At 60.6% G+C, this 27,488-nt stretch overlaps 1 protein-coding gene across 17 annotated transcripts in view; it reads left to right on the top strand.

Annotated features, from left to right (window-relative positions):
* Positions 1-10,423: 10,423 nt before the first annotated feature.
* The window catches only part of KIF1A (kinesin family member 1A), a 69,358-nt gene continuing 52,293 nt past the window's right edge, over positions 10,424-27,488 (top strand). For all 17 annotated transcript variants that reach the window (XM_047083844.1, XM_047083850.1, XM_047083851.1 and 14 more), the window contains exons 1-9: positions 10,424-10,529; positions 18,960-19,036; positions 19,684-19,863; positions 20,601-20,666; positions 21,146-21,324; positions 22,366-22,477; positions 23,725-23,802; positions 24,504-24,569; positions 25,092-25,109. In XM_047083844.1, the coding sequence (XP_046939800.1) occupies positions 10,424-10,529; positions 18,960-19,036; positions 19,684-19,863; positions 20,601-20,666; positions 21,146-21,324; positions 22,366-22,477; positions 23,725-23,802; positions 24,504-24,569; positions 25,092-25,109 (882 nt within the window). The remainder of the gene's footprint in view (positions 10,530-18,959; positions 19,037-19,683; positions 19,864-20,600; positions 20,667-21,145; positions 21,325-22,365; positions 22,478-23,724; positions 23,803-24,503; positions 24,570-25,091; positions 25,110-27,488) is intronic.

The raw sequence follows: 27,488 nt of genomic DNA on the forward strand, positions 1-27,488 counted from the left end.
AGACCTGAAGTCTCCGGGCGGGAAGAAAGACCAGAGAAGGCACAGTAACCGCATTTTGGAAAACGAAAAGCGGAACCCTCGTGGTGACTGACGGCAGACTCCTTGGACGCCAAGGAGGCCGAGGGGAAACCGGGAAGCGACCTGTGGTGTCCCCACAAGGCCCAGGACCTGGGCACCCAGCTGCCTGTGGCAGTGAGGGCGAGATTCAAGGGGACCTGCCCGAAGTCTGCTTAAGGGGCAGCTGGATTCCCAAGGCTTCTCCACTGCTCCTTCTCCGTCTCTTTCCATCTTTCTAACCCTTCGGCCGTGACTTAGTCAGTGCTCACCAGTGACTGATTCAGTGACCGAGTCCAGCCCCCTCCCTAGTAGAGTTTTTCTCGAATCTCCAGCCCCCTGCCCTATCAGAGGCTCCGCTGCCGGTCCACAGACCTGGGCCTTTCTCCAGGAAAACTCTCCTGAAGGTCCCCCCCTGGCGAACCTGCAGCTCCCTGAGGGACGCCGGGGTCCAAACCTGCTTGGGAACAGTGAAGCGCCCCCCACCCCCGGGACGGTGTGAACCCCCCCCCCCCACCCCAGGCTTGTGGTTCAGCCGCATCCCACAGTTTTCGTATGCTGTATCCTCACTGTTGTTCGGTTCAAAATAGTTTCTCATATCTGATGAGTTTTGTTTGTTTGTTTGTCCCATGGGTTAGTTACAATTGTACTGCTTCGTGTCCAAGCAGTTGGGGGATGTTGTAAGTTGTTTTGTTTTGTTCCGTTTTATGCACCTTGTGAGTATAATTTTATTTATTTATTTATTTATTTATTTATTTATTTATTTATTTTCTTAATGTTTATTTATATTTGAGAGAGAGAGACAGAGAGGGCACAAGCCGGGGAGGGGCAGAGAGAGAGGGAGACACAGAATCCAAAGCAGGCTCCAGGCTCCGGGCTGTCGGCACAGAGCCCGATGCGAGGCTCCAACTCACGGACCGTGAGATCATGACCTGAGCCGAAGTCGGATGCTTATCCGTCCACCCAGTTACCCTTAACAGGATGCTTAACTGAGCCACCCAGGGGCCCCTTGATTTTAATTTTAAATTGAAATTTGTTAGAGTTTGATTTATGACTAGCAGATGGCTAATTTTAGTACGTGTTGCATGCACTTTAAAAGAATGTGTGCGATATATATTTTTCCTTCTCAGTAGCTGATGGAACACGCAAACCAAAAAATTTTATTGTTTTATTTTCAACCTCTCTGTGTCTTTTTATTTAAGGTGTCTCTTGGCAACAACATAGAGTCTTTATTTATTTATTTATTTAAAAAAATTTTTTTTTTAACATTTACTTATTTTTGAGACAGAGAGAGACAGAGCATGAACGGGGGGAGGGCCAGAGAGAGAGGGAGACACAGAATCTGAAGCAGGCTCCAGGCTCTGAGCTGTCAGCACAGAGCCTGATGCGGGGCTCCAACTCACGGACCGTGAGATCGTGACCTGAGCGAAGTCGGACGCTCAACCGACTGAGCCACCCAGGTGCCCCAACATAGAGTCTTTAAAGACCTGTTTCGACAATTACATTTTACTGGGAGTGTTTACTTCATACAAATTTCGTCTATACTAATGGGGCTTTTGTCTGCAGTCTTAAGTCTTCATTTTCCATTTGGCCTAACTTTTGTTGTTGTTGTTCTATGTTTCCTCCTTAGTTGCCTTCTATTGGATTAACAAAAGGATTTACATTTTTTCCTGTTTTTTTCTTGCTGCTAAATTGTCTCTTTTTCTGCTCTTTTGATGATTACCTTAGCAGTTGAAACGCGTATACTTGAGAGTCTAATATAAATTGCTGCTTTTCCACTTACCTGATAATGCTGATGCCTGAGCCCTGTCTCGTGGCTTCCGTCATTGCTGTGGAGAAGTCAGTTGTCAGGCTTGTTTTCGTCCCTTTAAAGGTTATATGTCTCTTTTTTTTTCCTGGCTGTTTTTAGGATTCTTCATCTTTGGTACTCAGCAGTTTTATTATGATGCACCTTCATGTAGATTTCTTTGTGTTTATCCTGCTTTGCTTTTGCAAGGCTGCTTGAATCTATGGGTTGATCTGTTTCAGCAATTGTGTGTATGTATGCACATACATATGTATTTAAACTGTTTATTTATTTTGAGAGTGTGTGTGTGTGAGTAGGGGGGGACAGAGAGAGAGAGAGAAAGAGAGAATCCTAAGCAGGCTCCATGCTGTCGGCACAGAGCCCGATTCAAGGCTTGATCTCACAAACTGTGAGATCATGACCTGAGCCAAAATCAAGAGTTAGTTGCTCAACCGACTGAGCCACCGGGGCGCCCCTTGCTTCAGCAATTTATTTGTATTTTTTTAAATATTTTTTTAACTTTTACATTTATTTATTTTTTGAGAGACATAGAGAGACAGAGCACACGTTGGGGAGGGGCAGAGAGAGGAGACACAGAATCCGAAGCAGGCTCCAGGCTCTGAGCTGTCAGCACAAAGCCCGACACGGGGCTCGAACTCACCAACTGCGAGATCGTGACATGAGCCGAAGTCGGATGCTTAACCGACTGAGCCACCCAGGCGCCCCTAAAATATTTTTTAAAGTTTATGTTTTGAGAGGTGGGGGGAGAGGCAGAGAGAGATGGAGAAAGAGAGTCCCAAGCTGGCTTTGTGGCGTCAGGACAGAGCCCAATGTGGGGCTCGGATTCATGAACCATGAGATCATGACCTGAGCCAAAATCAATAGTCAGGTGTTTAACTGAGTGAGCCACCCAGGCACCCCAGCTTCAGCAATTTTAGACAATTAATCATTATCTTTTTAAGTATTGATTCTCTCCTATTTCTTCTCCTTTTAGATTCCAATTACATGCATGTTAGGCTGCTTCACTGTGTCCTATATTACTCTGACTCTACTTTCTGTATTTTCCATTCATTTTCCCCTCTGTTCTGTAATTTCTGCTGGCCTGTCCTCCAGTTCATGAACACTGCCTTCAGCTGTGTCTAATCTCTTGACCTCTTAATGTCAGTTATTGTGTTTTCAGTTCTAGAATTCCCATTAGAAATTCTTTGTTATCGTTTCAAGTCTTCTTGCAAAATTCTTCATTTTTTTCCATTTAATTTCTCCGTACTTTTCTCTTTATTTTGAATATATAAGTTGTGGTCATTTTAAAGTCCTTGTTTGATAACTCCCAGATCTGGATCATGTGTAGATATGTTTCTTTTTTCCCCCCCCAATTTGTTTTGAATCCTATAGTCCTGTCTTTTCTCATGTCCTATGACTTTGGAGGTATTGTCAGACCTCGCCTGTTAAAACACTGTAGAGGCTCTGATGGTTTGCTCCTTTCCTTCCAGACGGGCAGAGTAGACGTCATCCCTGATTCAGGCAGAGACTAAGTGGAGTCAGGGAGGCCTTGCAGTTTGGGTAAGGTTAATCCTCCCTGTGGCTCTGGCCTCCCTTTAGACTGTGTGCTTCCCCGGGCTTTCAGACCAGGCCGTGGTGTGATCACAAGAGGATCCGGAATGCTAATCCCTGTCTCCTTAACACCTGAGACCGTGAAAGACTCCTGGTGGATTTTCAGAAGCTTTCTGCTTGAGATTTTAAACTCCACCCCTCACACCCTCAGAGTTCGGCACATGTCTTAAGGCTTGAACTGGCCAAGTGAAGTTCCCCACTCCTTCTTTCTTCTGGGATTTTGGTCTCTCAAGTGTGCTTCTTTTGACCAAAAGCTCAGCGGGTTTCTCCATCCCTCGGCAACGGCCCCCTGCCTGGGAAGACTCCAGATTCCCAGCCTCTTGCCCTGTGCCCAGAATGCAAATGCATTTAAGGAGAAAGTGCTGCGGAGTGCCGGAATGTTGTCTCCTGCCCCGGCAGCCCCCCATCTCCGGAATCTTGGCCTCCTCGCCTGCATGGTTTCAGTAGCTCTTTGATTCCTTCCAACAGATTGTAAGATTTTACCCGCCTTCTCTAGCTGGGCATGGTGGGAGGGGCACTGCTGTGCTGACGGCACAGAGCCCGGCGCGGGGCCCGAGCTCGGGAAGGGTGAGATCATGACCTGAGCCGAAGTCAGATGCTCAACCGACTGAGCCCCCCAGGCACCCCTTTAGCTCTCTTTTTTTTTTTTTCCAACGTTTATTTATTTTTGGGACAGAGAGAGACAGAGCATGAACGGGGGAGGGGCAGAGAGAGAGGGAGACACAGAATCGGAAACAGGCTCCAGGCTCTGAGCCATCAGCCCAGAGCCCGACGCGGGGCTCGAACTCACAGACCGCGAGATCGTGACCTGGCTGAAGTCGGACGCTTAACCGACTGCGCCACCCAGGCGCCCCTAGCTCTCTTTTTTAATATGGGGGAGCCAATCGTTCCAATACCAGCCTCACCCCGTTACCTGAAATGCTGTTTTATCGTCTGTCTGTCTCTGGTCAGGCTTAGTCTTTTTTGTTGATCTCTGTGCCTGTGTCATCACTGGACTTCGCAACTTGTAGCTTTACAGCGAGTCTGATACCTGGTAGGATATGCCCTTTGTCCTTCTTTTCCACAGCTGTCTTTTGAACTTTTGCAACATGCCACTGAAAATCCTGTTGGAGTATTTTGCTTATTGGAATCGCACTGAAATAATGTAGCTAAATTTGGGGAGAGCTGAAAATTTTGCAATATTGAATTGAATATCTGCTCTCATAAATATTTTCCTCATTCCTGATGATTTCCTATTTCGGTGCTGAACATTACTTACTCTACAGATATAGCCTCTTTTTTAATGTTTATTTATTTATTTTGAGAGACAGAGGGGGAGACAGAGTCCCGAGCACTGTCAGCGCGGAGCCCGATGGGGCTCAAACCCACAGACCTCGAGATCATGACCTGAGCCGAATCAGGAGTCGGACGCTTCACTGACTGAGCCACCCAGGCGCCCCAGCCTCCTTTTTTAGGGCACAAGGCACGCTGGCAAATGCTAGAAATGTCGTTCCAATTTACATTCTCCCCAGGAATTCGTGACCTCGGTCTCGCTCTTCCCACCCCGGCTGGAATGTCCTAAGACTTTTCCCCGTTTCAAGGGCACAGAGATTTTCCAGCATGAGGAAGCAGATTGTCAGGGAGGCACGTCCCTCCAGTCCCCGCCTGGGTGGTCACTCGCGGAGGGAGGAAGGGGAAATTATTGGGAGCGCTCGGGCTGTGTGGACAAGCGCTGCGGCTGTAAGGGGCGCCGGGGTGTGGCGGGGCGAGCCCAGACCCCCTGCTCCTCTCCATCCGCCTGGGCTCCCGCTCGCGTCCTGCGCTTGCTGGCCCTCCGCGGTCGGCTGCCCTGGGCTTCCTGCTCTCCCTGCAGCCTGTGGAAGAGCTGAGGCTGCCCGAGGGGATGGGTTCCGCTCCGTGTTCCGGAGAGTTCTGAGGGGCCGAGGCCCTGGCCCTGAGAGGGCCTGGGAGTTTATCGCCTGAAACCTGCACCGATCCCCGCCCCCGGGGGGCTCCCCTCCGCCTGCACCGAGAGGCCCCGGGACACGCCGCAGGCCCCCTCTGCTCTTGGTCCTGGGTCCCCAGAGGTCCTCACGGGCGGGGGTTGGGTCCTTGCTGGAAAGGGGTCTTCGGGGCAGATTCTCCTGAGGGTGGGAGTCGCAGGTGAGGAGGGCGAGGCAGGAGGTGCCCCTTCCAGGAGGGCGGGTTTCGTGGAGCCTCAGTGTGGGCGAGTCTGAAGACCTGTCCCCGAGCCCTTGCTCTACTTGGATGCCTCCAGTGACGGGGGGTTCGCAGCTAAACGGGCATGTGAGTTCATTTCAGACGGCTGAAGCCCCGAGCGCCTCTTCGGGTGAGGCTGAGTTGTTTCCCGGTGCTTCTGGCCGTTCCTGTAAACACCAGCTCTCTGCCCCGAGCTTGTCCCTCTCTGTGTCCCCAGGGGCCCGTCCCTCGGGCCCCCAGCCCCCCTGGGGTGGCCCGCCGCAGCCTCAGGCCGGCAGCCCCGGCAGCGCCCTGTGGGACGGCCTTTCACCGTGGCCGCGGCAGCAGAAGAGTTCCGCAGGGAGTTTTCTGCCAGCTTTCCTCAGGGGCCCGGGACCCGAGACTCCGACTCACTTTGGGGGCCACCCACCTCAGCCTGTCATTTCACAGGTGGGTAAACCGAGGCCCAGGGGTTAAGTCACACAGCGGAGATAAAGGCAGGACCTGGACCGGGTCCTCCGGTCCCTGCTTTGCCCCTAATCGTCTATGACGCAATTTGCTCCTCATCAACGGGGCGTCCATGGGGCTTCGGGAATACCCCGGGCGCCTTCGGCACGAGCCGTGCGCAGTGGCCCATGACGCCGACACGCAGACCCCCGTCTCGTTGCTGAGGGCTGCCTGCCCCGTCCTTTCGGTCTGCTCTCGAGCGAATCGTTTCCTTCCCTGCTAGTGTGGAGGCCATACTCGTGGTTGCGGCTGCCAGCGAGAACCCCAGGGTGTAGGGTGCGGTAGGAGACTCTGGAACCCTGTTCGATTTTGAAGCGCACCTTGACGACCCTTCTTGATGCCTCGAAGGCCCAGACTACCTAAGGGCCACGCTCCCGCTCGAAGAGCATCTGTGTCTCACGACGGCTGTGCCTGCTGCCCGCGTGCCCGCCGGGTCCCTGGCCAGATGGGCGAGGCCAGGGCTCAGGAGCGTGAGTCTGAGGGCACCGGGGCTCTATGTCTGCTGCTGCCTGTGGCTGCCCGACCCTCTTCATTCGGGCCCTGCCTTGTCCTGGCGTCCGGGGCCGGGGGACCGTGGCTGGGGGCGCTCAAGAGACCCGGTTGGCAGCATTTTCTGTGGAAACAGATGCTTGAAGGTGGTTCTGTTCCCGGGACCCCCTGGAAGCTTCCCTGGGCCCACTGGCCGTGAGGGGACGCGTGCGTCTCCACAGGCCCCTGTCTCTGCCTCGGGAGGCTTGCCGGTGAGTCATCTGGTCTTCGGCAGCTGTGGCTTTAGGGAAAACAAGATTTTTCTGTACCTTTGTGATTCCTGTGAATATTCACCGGGTGGGGTTTGGGGCTCTGTGTGCCCCGGCATCATGGGATCGTCCCCTTGTGCCAGTCCCCGCACCCCTGTGCGTGCCTCCCCCCACCCCGCCCCCGGCCTCCCCGGGGTCCCCCAGGCGGCTTCTTTCTTTGCCCCCCTGCCCTGACCTTGGCACGCAGGGAGTCGAGCACAGTCCGATGTCTGGAGGAAGCTCACCGGCGCCTCGCTGGCATCGAGGCCCGGAGAGAGGGCTGGCGGCCTGTGCTCCGCCGTGAGTCCTGCCCACCCGCGCCCGCCCCGCTTCCGGGCTCCCTCCAGGAGCCTCAGTCTGGGCACGCAGGGTGGGCAGGGGGATGCGCAGGGGCCGCCTCCCGCAGGGGACGATGAGGTGTCATGTGCCCCCCAACAGGCACAGGCCTGCTCCCCCTGCGGCCCCGTCCTCGGCCTCCTTCCTCCTGTCCCGTCTCGCCCGGGTCTTGCCGCAAAGACTGTTCGCCCGCCCCTGGCCTGTGGGCTTCCAGAGCCCAGACACTGTCGTGTCCAGCTGGCGGGAGCCCAGCCCGGGCCTGCATCCTCGGGGAGCCGCTGCCTTGGCGTGAGCGTGAGGCTGACCTCCAAAGGGACGTGAAGGTCGGCCTCACTCTCACCGAGGTTGTCACAGAGCAGGCCTGGTGGCGCCGGGGCTCCAGCAACCGTGTCTCTCCTACTTGTCGTCCTTTGGTTGGTTCCTAAACTTCTCACCAAGTAGCACATGTGGACGTGGCACCCGAGGCAGCGGGGCTGAGGCTCCTCGGGAGGGACAGAGGGACAGAGGGACAGAGGGACGGCCCCGCTTGCCGCCCCTCCCCGCTCCCGGCTCTGGTGTGTGCTCCCCCGTCTCTCAAGTCCGCTCAGGTGGCCACGTCTTTGGTTTCTGGATTTAGCTAATCTGTTTTTTTGCCTTTAATGTTGATTTATTTTGAGCACGAGAGAGTGTGTGAGTGTGGGAGGGACAGAGAGACAGGGAGAGAGAAAGAGAATCCCAAGCAGTCTCTGCGCTGTCAGCACAGAGCCCGACGCGGGGCGCGAACCCCAAAACCGTGAGATCACGATCTGAGCTGAAGTCGGGGCCTTAACCGACGGAGCCCCCAGGCGCCCCTGGGTTTAGCTACTCTGGAGGTTCAGCTGTCCCGTAGCATCACTCCAGCAGAGACCCTCCCCCCCCCCCCGGCCCGACAACTCCATCCCCATCTTCCTGCCGCATTTCCTGTGCAGTTCCTGAGTTAGAACTTTGTGTTTGCAGCGGTAGGACCAGTAAGGACCCTTCTCTGCTCCGCGCGTGCCTCCTCTGCTCTCGTCAAACCCTGTGACACTCTGACGGCCACTTCTCCCTGGCCTCGGACCTAGGCTCCCTCTCGCTGACGTCACTGATGTCCCCTCCCATCAGGGGTGCCCCCTGAGGCAGCCCCAGCGTCCTCCTGGGACCCCCTGTGCCATCCCCTGGGCCTGGACCCGCGTCTTCCTCACGTTCCCTGTTCGCTCCCGCACTTGCCGGAGCACAGATCCCGGCATGTTCCACAGTCTTCCGGGTCTTCGTTCTCCTCGCACTCGAAAGGCAGTCGGCTGGGGCGCCTGGGTGGCGCAGTCGGTTAAGCGTCCGACTTCAGCCAGGTCACGATCTCGCGGTCCGTGAGTTCGAGCCCCGCGTCAGGCTCTGGGCTGATGGCTCGGAGCCTGGAGCCTGGTTCCAATTCTGTGTCTCCCTCTCTCTCTGCCCCTCCCCCGTTCATGCTCTGTCTCTCTCTGTCCCAAAAATAAATAAACGTTGAAAAAAAAAAAAATTAAAAAAAAAATAAATTTATAAAAAAAGAAAGGCAGTCGGCTGAGTTTAGAACTGGAGGTGGCAGGACACCTCTCCTCGGCAGTTTGGAAGCATCTCTTCATCACCATGTGGCCGAGGAGATACAGATACCGCTCTGATTCTCCATCCTCTGTGGTCTGTTGTGCCTCTGGAAGCTTATGGAATCTTCCCTTTAACCCCGAAGTTCTGAAATTTCACGATTTGCCTGGTGTGTGACGTTTTACGGCCGGCAGGGTGGGTAGGCCCTTTGAATTCGGAGACGGGACTGACAGTCCGGGGAGGTTTGCTTGAATTATCTCTTCAGTGGCTGCTTTTCACTGACCCTCAAATTCCGTCCGTCCCCTTTCATGGAAAATTGGTAATTCCAACTTGTAAAGTTTCTGTTTTCATTTCGAAGAACTGCCTTATTCGTTAAATGGTCCTCTTACAAATAGCGTCCTCCCCTCGCTCGTGGACCTGGTAGCTTTCCTTTCTGAGAATATTAGTTACAAGGCATTAAGAAAATACTTTCCTTCTGTTCCCTGCACTGTCTCTTGCTGTTGCATTCATTGTCTGGTTGTTTTAGCCTCTGTTTCTTGCTAGAGGGTATGGTCCTGGCTGCTTTCCCCAGACGAGAGCCCTGCACCCGCATTTCCGTGGCCTTCGTTCAGCCCCTCTCCAGTGGGCGCTCCGCACCTGCCCTCGTCCGGCCCTCGGGCACCCCGGGCCGGGCAGGGCCTCTGACCTCCTGCCCGGTGGTGGTGGAGGGCAGGGTCCTGGATGTCCGCAGGGGGAGGGTGGGGGGCTAGGGGTCCTCACCGGCCTGCCCGAGCTGCTGTAACAAAGTTCCACAGACCGGTGGCTCAGAGAACAGAGACTATTGTCTCCCGGTCCGGAGGCTGGAAACCCGAGATCAGGTGTGAACAGGGCTGGTTCCTACTGAGGCCGTCAGGGAGACTGTTCTGGGCTTTCCGGCTCCTGGTGTTTGCTGTCACCTTTGCCGTTCCTTAGCCTGTGGAGGCATCGCCCCGATCTCTGCCTTTGTCTCCACATGGCACTCTCCTTGTGTCTCTGTGTCTTTTTATAAGGACTCTGTATTGGGTCGGGGGCTCATCCGACTCCAGTGTGACCTCATCTTAACCAGTAACATCTGCAAGGGCCCCGTCTCCAGATAAGGCCACGTTCTGAGGTCCTGGGGTTTAGGACTTCAACGCAGGAATTTTGACGGGACGTAAGCCAACCCATAGCAGGTTTAATGCTGATTTTCCACAAACACCCGCCTTTGATCCCACCCAGACGCGAGCCTTCGGAGGCACCTAGAGTCTTTCCAGGTCCCGCGGCGTGAATCGGCTTATTTCTTGTTGGGCTCTGGATTTCCCGGGCTCGCTAAGCCAGGCTCCGCTCATCCTGTCTGCTTTCTTGTCTAAAATGTTGGTGTTTCGCGTCTGTGGCCGCCCTCTCCAGTTCCTGGCCCCTGTGGTGTGGCACCACGTGCCCGTATCACTTAGGGGGATTTCGGAAGGGAGAAGGTTCAGTCCCCAACTGGAAACACCGTTCTGCCTTTGGATATTGCTTCTAATTTGTGTCTCCCTTTCTCCCAAGGTGTCTCCGCCCTCGCCAGGGCTCCCGGCGCTGCTGACGGTGACCGACGAAGGCCGGAGAGATGGCCGGGGCCTCAGTGAAGGTGGCGGTGCGTGTCCGCCCCTTCAATTCCAGGGAGATGAGCCGAGACTCCAAGTGCATTATCCAGATGTCTGGAAGCACCACCAGTGAGTACGGGTCGTGACGGCGTTGTCGTCGGCTGCTGGGCGCTCAGGGCCAGGGGTCCTGGGCCTCCCCCCCAAGACACAGCAGCCGCCCTGGCCCCCACCTCCCTCCCTGTCCGCCTGGCGTGTTGGCTCCCTGGGGGCCGCGGTGGCCAGTCACCAGCGGGGCGGGAAGGCTAAAGTGACAGAGATGCGTCCTCTCCCGGTTCTGAAGGCAGTGTCGGGGATCAAGGCGCTGACGGGGCCGTGCTGCCTCTGAGGTTCTAGAGGAGGTGGCTTCTGCCGGTCTGGCCATCTGGGCCTGTAGCCGGCATCTTCAGGTGACCGTCACGTGAGAGCACGGATCGCCTGGGAGGTGGGCGGGGGACGGGCATTAAGGAGGACGCTTGCTGGGACGAGCGCCGGGGATCCCACGTGAGTGACGAATCACTGAATTTCTGTTCCCGAAACCGGTATCACACTATATTTTAACTAAAAGCCCGACCAAGACAAAACCCCGCTGATCACTGGATTTAGGACCCACCCTAATCCAGTCTGATCTCATGGTAGCGACTAGTTACATCTTCAACAGCCCTCTTTCCAAATAAGGTCATGTTCTGAGGCTCAGGGTGGACGTGAATTTGGGGGCACGCTTTCCAACCCAGTACGCGAGGTTACTGGTTTCTCATCGTGTTTCAGCTGCCCTCCATTGACACGTTCTTTTATTTCTGTCTGTCCTGTGGCCTTGTGACTGTAAGTCGCCTCAAAACTGCCTGAGAAGTAGGAGGCCTGCAGTCAACACGTGGACAGTAAGAGGGAAGATGATGGTTTCACGCTCAGATGTGCCCCGAAGGGTTTCTTTAGGGCACACGCAGGCTGCTGGAGTCCAGGGGAGCACTCACTCCGAGTCCGGGGAGCACTCCCTCCGAGTCCGGGGAGCACTCTCTCTGAGCCTGTCCTTTGCTCTTTTGCTTTGAACTTTCGTGTTGAGTGGCAGCACACAGGCAGACGCGTGCAGGCGGAGCACAGCGCGTAGCCCGGAGGTCTCACAGCCTGAGCAGAGCATTGCCAGACCCCCCCACCTCCAGCCACCCGGAAGGCCCCCCGCCCCTTGCTTCCCACCCGTGGGTTAGCGGGGCTTGTCTAGGGTCCCGTGGAAACTGCAGCCGTGTTTGGCTGATATCTCCCGCTGATTGATAGCCTGTCCCCACAACCGCTGACGTACGACGAGAATTCAGGGCTCAGCCAGGCGCTTTGCCCCCGGGGTCCCTCAAGCGGCTACGGCAGCTGTCACCCGCGGGCTCCGGGGGTACAAGCTGTCCTGTGTGCTCGACGCCAGCTGCTCACTCCGCGCCTCGTCCTCAGGTCGTGGGGTGGATGGAGGCCTCGCCCGTCCTCGGGTGCCCTGCACCCCCACGTAACCCTACCCCGCCTGTTAGCCACCAGGTTGGAGGGAGGGGCTGGCCGAGGGGAGGGCGTGTGGAGGGCGTGAGGACTGGGGAGACTCTGGGAATGTTCTGGGCCCCTTTAGGCTCCGTGGGAGGGGGAGGGGCCGGGAGGTGGCGCCCATACGTCCCTTCGTCCGTGTGGGCAGGTTGTGGAGGCCCCCGGGTTTTGTCGCGGCTTTCAGGAACCGAGTCGCCTCCGCTTGGTCCCTGGAAGCAGACCCTGACGGGAGGATTCGGAAGGGTTTACCGGGGAAGTGGTCCGGGACACGTGGGGAGGGAACGTGGAAATGCGGAGGGCGCTGATGCCTGGGGGGCAGGGGGCACCACAGGCAGCGGGGGCCGGTCGCCGGGACCCCCTGACCTAGAGAATGCATCTCTGAGTCATTGTCCCCAGAGGCTGGCTGCCTGTCCGGCGTCTCCCCAGCGTGAGCTGAGGGTCGGTCCAGGGGCCTGCTTTCCTCGCGGCCAGAGAAGGTGCTCAGGAGGGTGACTCTCACCTTAGAGGTGGGAAGCCAAGAGCTGCACAAGAACTGGGACCCCTGGGTGGGAACCACGACCCCTGGTGGGAACCGTGATCCCTGGTGGGAACCATGACCCCTGGTGGGACCCGTGACCCCTGGTGAGAACCGTGACCCCTGGTGAGAACCGTGACCCCTGGCAGGAACCGTGACCCAGGGTGGGAAGGTGACCTCTTGGGTGGGAAGGTGACCTCTTGGGTGAGAACGGTGACCCCTGGCGGGAACTGCGACCTCTAGTAGGGGCTCTGGCCCTGGGTGGGCAGTGGACACCGGCCCAAGGAGCTGACAGGGTCTGTCGTGTCAGTGTTGGATGACCCAGGACACCGGGAATGACTATGGGGGTCCCTGCTCACACCTGGGCCAGGCCTGACCAGCACAGTCGCCACCTTAGACAGTAGCTGAGGGTCTTGGCCTGAGGGGTTCACAGGCAACCAAACCCTGTAAGAGCCTGCAGAATAAACAGAAAGAACAAAACATCAGAGTCGGACCCCTGTCTCCCCTGGAACTTGGGAGTGGTCTAGGACAGGATGGGATGGGTGTCACGGAAGCAAATGGCTGGAGGAGATGATGGGCCGTGGGGGGTGAAAACTCTGACCTACCTCTGGCCTGAGAGACAGAGAGAGACAGAGATGAAGAGACAGACAGGGAGGGAGAGGAGTGTCAGAAGAATGGATAATCAGGACACTTGCTTTGGGAGCTATTTTCATTTTCAGAGAAAACAAAGCAGTGATGGTACTGATAGAAAGTGCTAGAAGCCAGGTCAGAAGTGGGGGTGAAGGCTGAGGAAACCCAGAGGCAAGGAGAGTGCCCTCCAGCCCTTAGCACAGAAGAGCGTGTCTGAGGAGCGGGGTCAGAGGGCAGGACGGGCTTTATTCCTGGCCGCCCCGGGGCAGAGCTGCGCAGGGGGGTGGACACCCACAGAGGCGGGGTTTGGGCGGCCACCTTGCCAGTGTCTGTGGGGCCTATGAGAAAGGGTGGGGACGATGCTCCGCTGGGTAAGGCTGTGCGAGGCCTCGAGGGCCAGCAGAGGAGTGTGGAGCAGGGAGCCACTCTCCCCAGTGATACACCCGGTGGGCTCCGTAAGTGGATTTGCCCAACGGCATCCGGTGCCAGGCCGTGAGTGTCAGGGGTGTGACATATTTCTTGAACCTCAAGACTGGGTGTGCACAGGAGATGCCATGTCCCTAAATGTACCCCTTGAACCTCCATCGTGAGGCGCAGATTAGAAGCATTTAGAGGTGAACTTAATTTGCCGTCCCATACTCACTGCCTGGATGAACAATACCGTTCACTGGAACGTTCCAAAACTAGTAATTTTGTGAGCCAACCAAATCGTACGCAGCGTATGCTTCTGTGCCTACGTGGCAGGTCTGGTGTAGGTTACTCGGGGGTACAGAGGTCCTGTGAGTACCCCCACATCCCCGCTTTACATAAGAACAGACTGAAACTTCTGGAAGGGTTTGCTCTCTTCTCTCTGAGTCCCGGCTATACAGAGGAACCCTCAGGACTGGGGGCCCCCCACCCCTGCCCCTGTACCCCTGGGGCCCCGAAGCGAGGCTGGGCCTGGATCGCAGCGTCTCTTGTGTCCATTTCAGACTGGCCTCATCCCTGGACCCTCTGCACCAGTGGGAAGATTCATTTTCCCAGGAAAAAAAAGCTGGGATGGAAATTGTTTCCCCAGAAACCAGAAGTGTGAGACCAGGCTGTCCATGGGGCCGGCTTCCTCTGAGGCTCTGCGAGCATCCGAGCCTGGCCTGTCTCCCGCCTGTGGGGGCTGCCAGCGGGCCTGGGCTCGCCTCCGTCCTCACGTGGCCTTTTCCCTACGCGTCTGCTTGTCTGTGCTTTCCCTTCTTAAACGTTTTTTTTTGTTTTGTTGTGTTTTGTTGTGTTTTGTTTTTTATTTTTGGGACAGAGCGAGACAGAGCATGAACGGGGGAGGGGCAGAGAGAGAGGGAGACACAGAATCGGAAACAGGCTCCAGGCTCCGAGCCATCAGCCCAGAGCCCGACGCGGGGCTCGAACTCACGGACCGCGAGATCGTGACCTGGCTGAAGTCGGACGCTTAACCGACTGCGCCACCCAGGCGCCCCGTGTGCTTTCCCTTCGTATAAGGACCCCGGTCACTGAATGGACGGCCCAGCCTAATCTGCATGACCTCATCCTAACTAATTACATCTGCCAAGACCTTTTTTCCAAAGGTCACTTTCTGGGGTTCCAGGTAGATGTGAATTTGGGGAGGACGCTGTTCACCCAGGACACCGCCTCTGGAGCGGAAGGCCACGGCAGGGCTGATCATCCAGGCCCCCCAGGCCCACACCCAGCCCGACCTTCCTGCCTCCAGCCCTCCTCCTGGATGCTGTGAGCTGGTCCTGGTGGGCATCAGGCAATGCACCGCCGTTCTGGATGGCCCGCTGGAACATTCCGGACCCTTCTCCTCTGCTCACAGTGGTCTTTCTCCCAAAGGCCTTTGTCAACCAGCAGCCCTGTGCACAGACCCAGGTGTTGCAAACACCTAATTCATCTAAGTCAGCCCCTATTTGCCATCACTGTTCTAGAATGTTCTTGGCTCCAAATAGAGTGAAACTGGGAACAGAAGGCCACCGAAGGGAACCCGGCAGTGGCTGAGGAGGCAGTGGTGCTGCTGCAGGCCTGTTCGTGGGAGGAACGGCCGATGCGGTGTCAGGGAGGAGCCCTGGGACAGCTGCCTTCTCTCCTGGATGCCTGCCACCCGATAGGGTCACCATGGCCATTCCGCTCACAGGGTCACAGTGGTGACCTTGTTTGCTGTCCCCGCGGGGATGAGGACCGTTTCCGAGGCACAGACGGGGAAACCAAGGGTCTGTGAGGGCCTGTCATCACGTGTGGCCATGCAGGAAAGTGGACAGGGGGCCCCTTCATGTTGTCAGCAAGCGTGTGCTGGGCACGAGCTTCCAGGCATGTGTCCTCTGTCTCTCTCTCTCTCTCTCTCTGTCACACACGCACATACACACTCACCTACCTGCTGGCGATTTACATGGAACAAGTAACAAGTTCTCTCCCCACGGAGCCCTAGGGGGGCAGGACAGGGGCTCTTACCACCCTCAGGGGTGATGTTCCAGCAGGGAGGCGGACCTTGCACACGTGGATGAGGGCTGTGCCTTGCAGAATCAAGAGGCACAGTGATGGGGTGCAGAGGGGCTGGCCAGGGTGCAGGGGGCTGGCCGGGGTGCAGGGGGTTGGCCGGGGTGCAGGGGGATGGCCGGGTGCAGCAGGGTTGGCCGGGGTGCAGCAGGGCTGGCCGGGGTGCAGGGGGCTGGCTGGGGCAGCAGGGCTGGCCGGGGTGCAGGGGGCTGGCCGGGGTGCAGGGGGTTGGCTGGGGTGCAGCAGGGCTGGCCGGGGTGCAGGGGGTTGGCCGGGGTGCAGGGGGCTGGCTGGGGCAGCAGGGCTGGCCGGGGTGCAGGGGGTTGGCTGGGGTGCAGTAGGGCTGGCCGGGGTGCAGGGGGCTGGCCGGGATGCAGGGGGTTGTCCAGGGTGCTGGGGGATGGCCGGGTGCAGCAGGGTTGGCCGGGGTGCAGCAGGGCTGGCCGGGGTGCAGGGGGTTGGCCGGGGTGCAGTAGGGCTGGCCGGGTGCAGCAGGGTTGGCCGGTGTGCAGGGGGCTGGCCGGGGTGCAGGGGGTTGGCCGGGGTGCAGGGGGCTGGCTGAGGCAGCAGGGCTGGCCGGGGTGCAGGGGGTTGGCCGGGGTGCAGGGGGTTGGCCGGGGTGCAGCAGGGCTGGCCGGGGTGCAGGGGGTTGGCCAGGGTGCTGGGGGATGGCCGGGTGCAGCAGGGCTGGCCGGGGTGCAGGGGGTTGGCTGGGGTGCAGTAGGGCTGGCCGGGTGCAGCAGGGCTGGCCGGGGTGCAGGGGGTTGGCTGGGGTGCAGTAGGGCTGGCCGGGTGCAGCAGGGCTGGCCGGGGTGCAGGGGGTTGGCCGGGGTGCAGGGGGCTGGCCGGGTGCAGCAGTGTTGGCCGGGGTGCAGGGGGTTGGCTGGGGTGCAGTAGGGCTGGCCGGGTGCAGCAGGGCTGGCCGGGGTGCAGGGGGTTGGCCGGGGTGCAGGGGGCTGGCCGGGTGCAGCAGTGTTGGCCGGGGTGCAGGGGGTTGGCTGGGGTGCAGTAGGGCTGGCCGGGTGCAGCAGGGCTGGCCGGGGTGCAGGGGGTTGGCCGGGGTGCAGGGGGCTGGCCGGGTGCAGCAGTGTTGGCCGGGGTGCAGGGGGTTGGCTGGGGTGCAGGGGGCTGGCCAGGGCACAGGGGCCGTGAACCAGATCAGATGGCCACGGAGCCTCCTGGTCTGTCGGGAGAAGGTGAGGAGGGGGCTGTCCCGTGCGCGAGGAATGCCAGCGGCCGGGTGTGGGACTCACTGTTCCCCGAGGCCCCGCCGAGGTCCCGCTCCATGAGGGCGGCCGCCTCCCAAATCCTGCACGCTTGAGGCGGCGGCCTGCTGGTAAGGCAGCTCGCTTGTGCACATGCGCTCTCACGCTCACACACACACTCTCTCACTACACTCTCACACGCCGTCTCACACATGCTCACACGCTCTCACATACACACGCTTGCACACACCCGCACGCGCTTACACGCTCACACACTTACACGCTCACACTCTCCCACACACACCTGTCGCCTGATTTACGTGGTATAAATACTCTCCCCTCGGCTAGTTTCGAGCTACAACGGTTTGACAGCAGGCTCACAAAAGTCTTCAGTGTTTGGCTGGAAGGGGCCCAAGCAGCACACGCTGGCTGGTGGGGCCTGAGGTCGCAGGGACATTGAGACGGAGACGAACGGCTTCCGTTCCGCTGCTTCCTCCCGGCCGTCCCTTCCCTGTTCCAGCTGCCCCCCCCCCACATGTCTGTCCCTTGCAGGCGTGCACCCCGGGCGGCTCTCCCGGCATTGTGTGCTCGTTGGAGGGGCCCCAGCCCCCCCAGGCTTGGTGGGAGCCCGTCCCCGGCTCGGCGAGCCCCCGAGGACCCCCCTCTCTCCTCCCTCCTCAATCCCAGACAAGGAGAAACTCGAGACCCTGGCGAAGGAAGCTGTTTCTCCGGCGAAATCGGCTGTGTCTGGGCATGCGGGGGGCGGGGGGCGGGGACGGTGTGCCAGGTGGGCCCGGGTCTGCCCAGGGAGCAGGGTTGGGGAGCGGGCCTGTCCAAGGACCCGGGATAGGGATCAGGGCCTGTTTCGGGAGCAGGGTAAGGGGGCCAGGCCTGCAAGGCAGGGAGGTGAGGAGCAGAGGGGACCGGGCCCCTGCCGCGTCCTAGCCCGGACTTTGCCTGGGGGGGGGGGGGGGGGTGCCGTGATTGTTGTTTCCACGGCGCTGGCATTATCTGCACCCGGGGTTCCGGTGGCCGTGTCCCCAGGTCCCAGCAGGAGTGGACAGCAGGACAGCCTGCTCTCCTTGGCCTTGCTCCTGGAGGCAGCAGGGATGTGACCCCCTCGAGGCCCCGAGGACGGCGCTGGGGTGGTCAGTCACCTGCTCCTTCCTGCTAGCTTTCCCAAGGTGCTGGTTATCTCCCGGAACTCCTCAAACCTGGGGTCTGGGTCCCAAAGCCAAGTCAGCCCTGGGGACAGGGCTTCAGGGGATGCCCGTGCTGGGAGCAGGCCCGTCAGCCAGAGCTAGTGGCCCCGGGGGCCTGCCCGCACAGACCCCCGGCCCCAGAGTCCTCCGTCAAGGTCAACGCAGACCTCAAAGGTTCAGATGGTGCTCCGGTAGGCAGCGGGCGGGGTGGCTCCATGGGGGTGGAGGCCTCAGTCCCTCCTGCCTGGCCACAGGGCAGTCGCCTCTTGCGGGCCTGGGGCAACGGGGGCAGAGCGGGCTCGGGCCGGGGGCCGCTGGGACGCGCGGCAGGCACCGGCTGGTGTGTGACGGCACCAGCACGCGTTCGTGGCCTCGTTCCCAGGGCTGCCTCTGGTCAGCCCGGGGTGCAGCCCGCTGCGGGGGCGGGGCGCGCACAGGACGGCCCCCGGGGGGCCCGGGAGCGCGAGCCCGGAGGGAGCCTGCAGGCACAGGCCGGGAGGAGCAGGTGGTGGAGGCTGTGATGGGGTGCCCCGGCGGGGACAGCCAGGGCCGCACACGGCACACGGGAGCCACGTGGGAACGACAGGGCCCGGAGGGAGCAGGGCACGACCGTGCCGGGCTGCCCAGCCTGCCCGGCCTTCCGGCTGCTTCCAGGGCACGTGTACGCGGAGCGGATGTGTAAGGCCCAGAGGGGTGGGCGGCGAGGGAGGCTGGACCGAGCGGTGGGGGTGGGCTGCAGGCTCCACCCGACCGAGGAAAGGGGCAGACGGGGCTCGTCTGCCTGGAATTGGAGCCCTGGCCCCATCCCGCTGTGGGGGGGGCTTGTCTGGGGCCAGAGGCCACCGGGGACCCCGCCTCCCCGCCCTGGGTACCTCCTGGTGGGTATGGACCGCATACCGGTCGTCTCTCCCCCCGGCACAGCATTAACTGCCACGCCTGTTCCCCCCCGCCCCCTCCGCAGCCATCATTAACCCCAAACAGCCCAAGGAGACACCCAAAAGCTTCAGCTTCGACTATTCCTACTGGTCACACACCTCGGTAAGCCCAGGGCTGGGATCCAGGGGGGTGGGCCGCAGTCGTGTGGACGCTTGTGTGTGGGCCTTAGCCAGTCCCTTAACCTCCCTGAGCTCATGACCTGGGACATGAGGGTGGGACAGGGGAAGGGGCCAGCAGCACCTGCCCGGGGGGGGGGGGGGGGGGAGGGGCCTACCTCCTCAAGTCCCCGTGTGCTTGAAAGGTCACCCTGAGCAGTGACAGGCATGGTTATGGTAACGCCCCGGACCTGCCTAAATAATCCTCTGTTGGGAGAGCATCCGGCCGCCCTAACCGATCTGTGGGCTCCCAGGGCCTCCAGCCCCACCACTTCTCATTCCCAAGGCTGCCAACCCAGCCTTGATCTTGAGCCTTATGTCCCATGCTCCTGCCTCGGAACCTTCACACAGGCAGTTCCCTCTGCTGAGATGCCCTTCCGCCCCGCCAGCCCCTCCCAACCCCTCCCTCAGGAAGCTGCACCCCGCCAGGCAGGATTAGGTCCCCTCTCCGGGGCGTCTGCGCGCCGGGGCGTGGGGCGGGCGTCCCTCCCCAGTGGGAGGCCTCGGGCTGCGAGGCGGGTGCTCGGAGAACACAGCGGGCTGAGCCTCGGGCGCACCCGGCCTCCTGCAGCCTCGCTCCCTGTTGTCTTGCAGCCGGAGGACATCAAGTACGCGTCACAGAAGCAGGTGTACCGGGACATCGGCGAGGAGATGCTGCAGCACGCCTTCGAGGGCTACAACGTGTGCATCTTCGCCTACGGGCAGACCGGGGCCGGCAAGTCCTACACCATGATGGGCAAGCAGGAGAAGGACCAGCAGGGCATCATCCCGCAGGCACGCGGGCCCCGGGGCTGGGGCGGGAGGCCGGGGGACGGCAGCACGGGCAGGGCTGCAGGAGCCCAGCGGGGAAGGGCCGGGCAGGGCGCCCCAGGGGAGCAGCCTCGGAGAGAAGGGGGCCAGGAGGGGAGGGACACTGCGAGGCGGGCTGGAGCCCCAGGCCCTGCGATGGGGGGTGCTGAGGGGCAGAGCCCTGGCCGTGCCCCCCGGATCACATCCATAAGACAGGGCAGTCGGGAGAGTCATTGTCCCGCTGACCCTTCCCCCGGGAGCTGTGGAGGCTGGCGGCGGACAGGGAGAGACGCCCGGGACAAGGGGTGGCCTTTGGTTAACTGCAGGCTGAGACATGGATGACTCGGGGGCCCTGAGCTGCTGGGACCCCGGGCAGGCTTCTGGATCCGAGCTGGTCAGCGCTTGACCTGGTCAGGGCAGGAGAGAACACCGGGTAGCCTGTAGCACGGGGGACCCCAGCCCACCCGGTGGCGACAAGGACGGCCCGAAGAGCGTAGGAAGGGATCACAGATGGTCCGTGGGGACTCCATGACTTAAGCGGAAGACAGCCGCTCTTTGGCTGCAGGCCTTTTCAGTGCCTTTGAGGTGGACTGTGATGAGCAAGAGGGGCCCGGAGAGCGGCGTCTGGCCTGGGCTCGGGCTGCCCACAGCACCCCGGGGGCAGGGCTCCAGGAACAGCCCCATTGTCCCCATCACCTGACGGTGTGTCCTCGGCCCTATAGCTCTGTGAAGACCTGTTCTCCCGCATCAACGACACGACCAACGACAACATGTCCTACTCCGTGGAGGTAGGGCTCCCCGAGCATCCGTTCTGCCAGCACAGCGGGGGGCTCGGGCGTGGACAGCGGTGCTTTTCTGCTTTAAAGCAAGTCCCCACCACTGGTCTGTGCCGTTGGCTCGTCCCTCCCTCGTGCATGTGACACCCACACCGGGCACGGGAGCGAGGGGCGGTCCTCTGCTCAGCAAGTCTCACTGAGTAGTTGCTCCGGACCAGGGGCAGGGACGGATGTCTCAGAGCCGCGGGACCTGGCTCTGCCATGGCCGCGGTGTGTCCACGTCGGACAAGCCCCAGGATGAGCGCAGGTGGGGGGGACCAGCAGGAGGTGGGCCGACTTCCCTGCGCGCTCACTGCACTCACCTGACCCCTGCACTCGCACATGCCTCCCCCTGCCAGCAGGTGGCCCCCACACCCCTATCCCAAGAGTCCCTGGTAACCACCCTGCACCCCCACCTTGGGGGGCCCTGATGGTACATCTCCGCCCTGCAGGTCAGCTACATGGAGATTTACTGTGAACGCGTCCGTGACCTCCTGAATCCCAAGAACAAGGGCAACCTGCGTGTGCGTGAGCACCCGCTGATGGGGCCGTACGTGGAGGACCTCTCCAAGCTGGCCGTCACCTCCTACAATGACATCCAGGACCTCATGGACTCAGGGAACAAGGCCAGGTGCATGCCGGGGGCTCGCCCTCCCCCAGTTCTCTACCCTAAACGCCGCCCCCCCCCCCCACCGCCATTGTGAGTCTCCCTGAGGAAGGCCTGCTCCTGGGGCACCTGTCGGTTTCCCCGTGGGGTCTGTCCAGCACCCCTGTGGAGGGTGGACCCCGTGGGCCTGAGGCCACTGAAGGGCCAGCCTGGGAGGGGCCTCCAGACCCCCACCCTGTCACCTCCACAGGGGCTGCTCCTCCTGGGGGGGACTGGCATCATCTGTGAGGCTCCCCGGGGTCCTTCCCTGTGGGCAGCTGCCCCGTTGGGCCCAGTGGTCAGGAGGCTGTGACGCCTGGTTCTGCCCGCTCTGCGGGGGGCGTAGGTGGGGGCCTGGGGGCAGGGTCAGCCGTAAGGCACTGCTGGCCACGGGCACTGGTGGCACTGCCCCGGGGGGGGGGGTCTGCCCGGCTGCTCACGGAAACGGTCGCCTTCTCTGCCGCCCAGGGACGCCCCCACGGTGAACGACCTCGCGTGGGTCAGAGCCCCGCAGGAGCAGGGTTCTGGTGAGGCCTGTCCCTTCTGTGGGCTGTCAGCGAATCCCCATCAGGGACACGTCCTGAGGTCCCGGCAGGTCGGCAGCCCTGGGAGCAGCCCTGCAGCTCCCCTCGAGTTGCCTTGGGCTCTGTCCCCCAGGGGTCTGCTGCCGGCCCTGCCCAGACGGGGACCGAAGGGACAGAAGGTGGGCGCCTCCTTTCCCTCCTGGGCGGGGCCTTTCCACATCTCGGCCCGACAGGGCCCCCTCCCTGTTTCGTGAGTGCTCCTGGGCTCTGCTGACCCCTGTCACGGCGCCCGAGTACCAGGCTGGAGCTGGTGGCCGGGAGGGCAGGGGCCCCGTTCGCACTGTGACAGGACACGCAGTCACCACCAGGCTGGGTAGGGCAGCCCCGGGAGCCCTGGGAGAGCCGATGCCCCGTGACCTGGTCCAGCTGGGTAGCACCGTCAGCGACTCTCCTGCCCGACTATAGGACGACAGGTAACCACGTGTGGCTTCCGTTCCCCCAGGACCGTGGCGGCCACAAACATGAATGAGACCAGCAGCCGCTCCCACGCTGTCTTCAACATCATCTTCACCCAGAAGCGCCACGACGCGGAGACCAACATCACCACAGAGAAGGTGAGCGTGGCCTTGGCAGAGGTGGGCCATTTGGGCGGGGGCACGGGTCAGTCCCATCGGGCAGGACGAGGAGGCCAGGGAACCACCGGCCTGCGAGGCTCGGACAGCGTCCTCACCCTGGGCGCCGGGCCCTCACCACCCCCTGCTTAGCGTGGGCCTCCGAGAAGTTGGCCGGCCTGCGGGGCCACCTCGTCTCGGTATTTGGCACCGTCTGGGCGTAGAAGGGACTGACGGCGGAGGGGCCGTGGACCCGGGGTCTGCCTCCTGCCGGGTGGTTTTGGTGGAGACCGTGGGGGCTGAGGAAGGGTGTCCCCACGGCCGCACCGCTGAGGATACCAGTGGCCCTTGGAAGCAGAGGGCCGTGGGTGGAGTGAGTGCCTGTCACGACGGTGACCGACTGGCAGGAGAGCGGGGGCCCCGGCATCCACAAGCACAAAGGAGAGGCTGTGGTCTGAGCGCCACCCCGCCCACCGCCCCTGGCTCCGGATGCCTTTCCCACGCGCCTTGGCGTTCTCAGGGAACCCGGGTAGGAGCACGGTCCCCTGGGACCTTTATCTGGACACGTGGTCTCCGTGCCCCGGAAGGGGCCGCACGGCAGGCTCAGAGCCTCTTCCTGCCCATCGGTGGCCCTGTCCCTTGGGGTCAGGTTTTCTCTGTGTCACCTCCCCTGACCCACTGTCCAGGCCTCCTCCCCGGGGCGCCTCGGCCGCCGCCTGGTGGGCAGTGCTCTCTCGGGCAGCAGGCAACCCCCCAGGGTCCGCACGTCCCGGGGAAGTTTGCCACGCTTCGTCGCCGATCGCGCCAGGGTCCTCTCAGCCTGGTGCCATCCTCCCAGAGATGGCCCGGCAGGGTCTGGGTGGGCAGAGAGAACGGAGCCAGAGCTGGGTTCAGATCCCACCGCGGATGATGAGCCCATCCGTGGAAAAGGGGGGCAGGACACATCTGGGGAGCTCTGTGGGGGTTCCGTGCGAGCACGTGCAGAGCCCCGCGCACCGAGGGCAGCGTCTCTGCAGCATCGTGAGTGTTAGGGGTGAGGGGCACGCAGCCTCTTGGGGAGGTGGGCTTTGAACCCCAGGCAGAGCCTCCGGTGCGCTGTGAACAGAGGGAAACCGCGGGGTCTGAGACCGGCAAACCCCCGAGGCGGGGCTTGGCCACGGCCCCTCAAGTGTGCACTTCAGGCCTCGGAGGGGGCAGGGCGCCCCCTAGCGGCCTTGAGCATCTCCTGCATTTGACACGTTGCGTTTCAGGTGAGCAAAATCAGCCTGGTGGACCTGGCGGGGAGCGAGCGGGCCGACTCCACGGGAGCCAAGGGCACGCGGCTCAAGGTAGGGGCCAGGCCACCATGCCTGTGGACGGCAGCGGGCCCCTCCACGCCTCGCTCATCCGGCAGGTCCCATCTTCCAAGCCTGGCCTGCTCCAGGGTGGGCCGGGCGGGAGGGCCCCTCTTGGGGAGCACCGCCACCCGGGGCGAGCCCGGGCAGGGAGGGCAGGGGGCGAGGGTGAGGGCGTGGGAGGAGGCCAGTAGCCAGAGGGCCGCGCCCAGCACGCTGGCTTAGTGGTTAAGGAGGACGGAGGCCCTGGCGGGAAGGCTGGGCCCCGTGCGGGCCCTCACAGGACCCCGGCCACCCGTGTCTGCGCTTTCCCGCCAGAACCCAGGCTGCGAGGCGGACAGTGTCTGGTCAAAGCGGTCCTTGGTGTCGGGAAGGAGACTTTTCATTTTCAGCCTCCCTTTGGTGCCCGCCGTTACCTGGGGGACGGGAGGGGGCCCTGGAAATTGTACCAGCGGGGCTCGTGGGAGGTGTTCTAAGGACTCCCTGGGGGACTAGGACAAACACTGGGCGCGCTGCACCCCCTTGGCCGGGGTGGGCCTCTGAGCAGCTTCTCGCCAGAGCCTCCCGTGCTCCAAGGAGCCCCGGGATCAACGGTCAGGGCTTGGTGGCCTCAGACCAACGTCACGCGGGTCAGGCCCCATGGGATCACGCTGGAGCAAGAGGTTCATGAGGCTTCCTGTCCTCTCTGCACACAGGAGGGAGCCAACATCAACAAGTCCTTGACCACGCTGGGGAAGGTCATCTCTGCTCTGGCGGAAATGGTGAGCCAGCTTTGGGTTTCTAGAACTAGGCTGATGGGATGGATTGCGGAGGTGGCGCCCTGTCCTGTCTTCTGTGGAGGATGCCGGGGGCCTGTCATACCTGCCCCGGGCCCTGTCTCTGGCAAGGAGCCCGGGGTTCAAGGGAAAGCCCGAAGGTGTGAGGGGTGTGTGTCGCTAGGCTGCAGACGGGGTAGTGATCCCTGTTACTCCCTGGAACCTCAGTTTCCCTACCAGTATTGGCCACTCGAGACACCCAGGCCTTTGTTCAGAGAGGGACGAATCTTACGAGGCCCTACCCTTCTGAGATTGTTAGGGGTGAAGGAACCCGAGAGGTCGCGCTGTCGTTTGGCCCGTCGGGACCCGGGTGGCCAGCGGTGGCCAGGTGAGGAGGGATGGACCCCTGGCACGTGCTCAGGCCTCTCCTGCTCCTTTGTTCTCTGGAGCCTGCCACAGTCTCCTCCCCACACACCTTGTGTCCCCAGGCCGGCCCCAGGTCCTCAGACTCTGTCTTTTCTTTTCCAGGACTCTGGGCCCAACAAGGTAAGCTGCTTTCTTCAGTTCTAGGGGGAGGAATCTCCCTCCAGGGCAGGGCTGGGGGCTGGAAGCAAGGAGCCCCTTTAGCTCCGGTTGTCCTGTGAAGGTCTCGGTCGTAAGAGTGCTCCTTCATTTGTGCACCTCACAGACAGACACATCGAGCCAGCGCTGAGCTGGGCGCTGTGCCAGAACAACACACCCCTTCCGGGGCCACAGCACAATGGGGGACGGAGATGTGGAGACGTGGACACAGAAAAAAAAAATTACGAATTGGTATACCTTTCATAAAGGAAAAAGACGGGCTGTGAGAGTGACGCACAAGTGAGACGGCCTTTAGTCGGGGTGGCCAAGGAAGCTTTACGCGTAGTTTTAAGGCTGAGACCTGAGGAGCGGGGGGGAGCCAGCCACGTAGCTGGAACGCCCAGTGTGAGGTGCTAAAGTGGAAAAACGTTGGCTTGTGTAGGAATTGTGTGTGAGGAAACGTGAGGAAGCACGAGGAACTGTGTGAGGAGATGAGGGGCAGTGTGTGACGAACTATGTGTGGGGAACTGTGTGAGGACATGCGGTAGGAATTGTGAGGAAACATGGGAGGAACTAAGCGAGGGTCTGAGAGGAACTAACTGTAGAAACGGTGTGAATATTTGTGGGGAACTATGTGGACGATTGCGTGAGGAACTGTAAGGGAAGTGTGTGTGGAAGAGTGAACCGTGTGAGGAACTGTGAGAGGAAGTACGTGAGGTGGGGGTGGGGCAAGGATGGCACTTCTGAGGGAATTGTGAGGAACTGTGGCAGCTGTGAGATACCGTGTGTAGGACTGTGTGAGGAGCTATGTGAGGAAGTATGGGAAACGAGCACGGCACTATGGAACCGTGTGATGGACTGTGTCAGGGACCGGAGAGAATTGAAATCGTGTGGAAACGTGTAACTGTAGCTGAGAAAATGCGTGTGAAGTTGCACGCAGAACTATGAGTAAACGTGTGGACTGTGTGAAGAGCTGTGTAGAATGGTGTGGGGAGCTAAATGGACAAATATCTATGCGAGGAAACTGAGGGACTGTGTGGAAACTGTGAGGAACCACGTGAAGATCGTGTGAGGAACTGTGAGGAACCGCGTGAGGAACCACGGGAGGAACCGTGTGAAGAACCGCGTGAGGAACCCCGTGAGGAACCCCGTGAGGAACCACGGGAGGAACCGTGTGAAGAACCGCGTGAGGAACCCCGTGAGGAACCCCGTGAGGAACCACGGGAGGAACCGTGTGAAGAACCGCGTGAGGAACCCCGTGAGGAACCACGTGAGGAACCACGGGAGGAACCGCATGAGGAACCGCGTGAGGAACCGCGTGAGGAACCACGGGAGGAACCGTGTGAAGAACCGCGTGAGGAACCCCATGAGGAAATGTGTGAGGAACTGCAGAAGGAACCGTGAGGAACCGCGGGAGGAACTGTGAGGAACCGCATGAAGAACTGTGTGAGGAACCGTGTGAGGAACTGCATGAGGAACCGTGAGGAAACGTGTGAGGAACTGCAGAAGGAACCGTGAGGAACCGCGGGAGGAACCGTGAGGAACCGTGGGAAGAACCGTGTGAAGAACTGCGGGAGGAACTGCGGGAGGAACCATGTGAGGAACCGTGGGAAGAACCGTGTGAGGAACCGCGGGAGGAACTGTGAGGAAACGTGTGAGGAACCACGTAAAGATCGTGTGAGGAACTGTGAGGAACCGCATGAGGAACCGTGTGAGGAACCACGGGAGGAACTGCGTGAAGAGCCGTGGGAGGAACTGCGAGGAACCACGGGAGGAACCGTGTGAAGAACTGCATGAGGAACCGTGTGAGGAACCGCGTGAGGAACCCCGTGAGGAACCGTGAGGAAATGCGTGAGGAACTGCAGAAGGAACCGTGAGGAGCCGCGGGAGGAACTCTGAGGAACCGTGGGAGGAACCATGTGAAGAACTGCGGGAGGAACCGTGTCAAGAACCATGGGAGGAACTGTGAGGAGCCGCATGAGGAACCGTGTGAGGAACCGCGGGAGGAACTGTGAGGAACCACATGAAGAACTGTGTGAGGAACCGTGTGAGGAACCGCGTGAGGAACCCCGTGAGGAGCCGTGAGGAAACGTGTGAGGAACTGCAGAAGGAACCGTGAGGAACCGTGTGAAGAACTGTGTGAAGAACTGCGGGAGGAACCGCGGGAGGAACCATGTGAGGAACCGTGGGAAGAACCGTGTGAGGAACCGCGGGAGGAACTGTGAGGAAACGTGTGAGGAACCACGTGAAGATCGTGTGAGGAACTGTGAGGAACCGCATGAGGAACCGTGTGAGGAACCACGGGAGGAACTGCGTGAAGAGCCGTGGGAGGAACTGCGAGGAACCACGGGAGGAACCGTGTGA

The sequence above is a fragment of the Lynx rufus genome, unplaced genomic scaffold (genome assembly GCF_022079265.1).
Source record: "Lynx rufus isolate CCGP_SWC_20201006 ecotype Redwood Valley unplaced genomic scaffold, mLynRuf1.p SCAF_2, whole genome shotgun sequence".
Taxonomy (NCBI): Eukaryota; Metazoa; Chordata; class Mammalia; order Carnivora; family Felidae; genus Lynx; species Lynx rufus.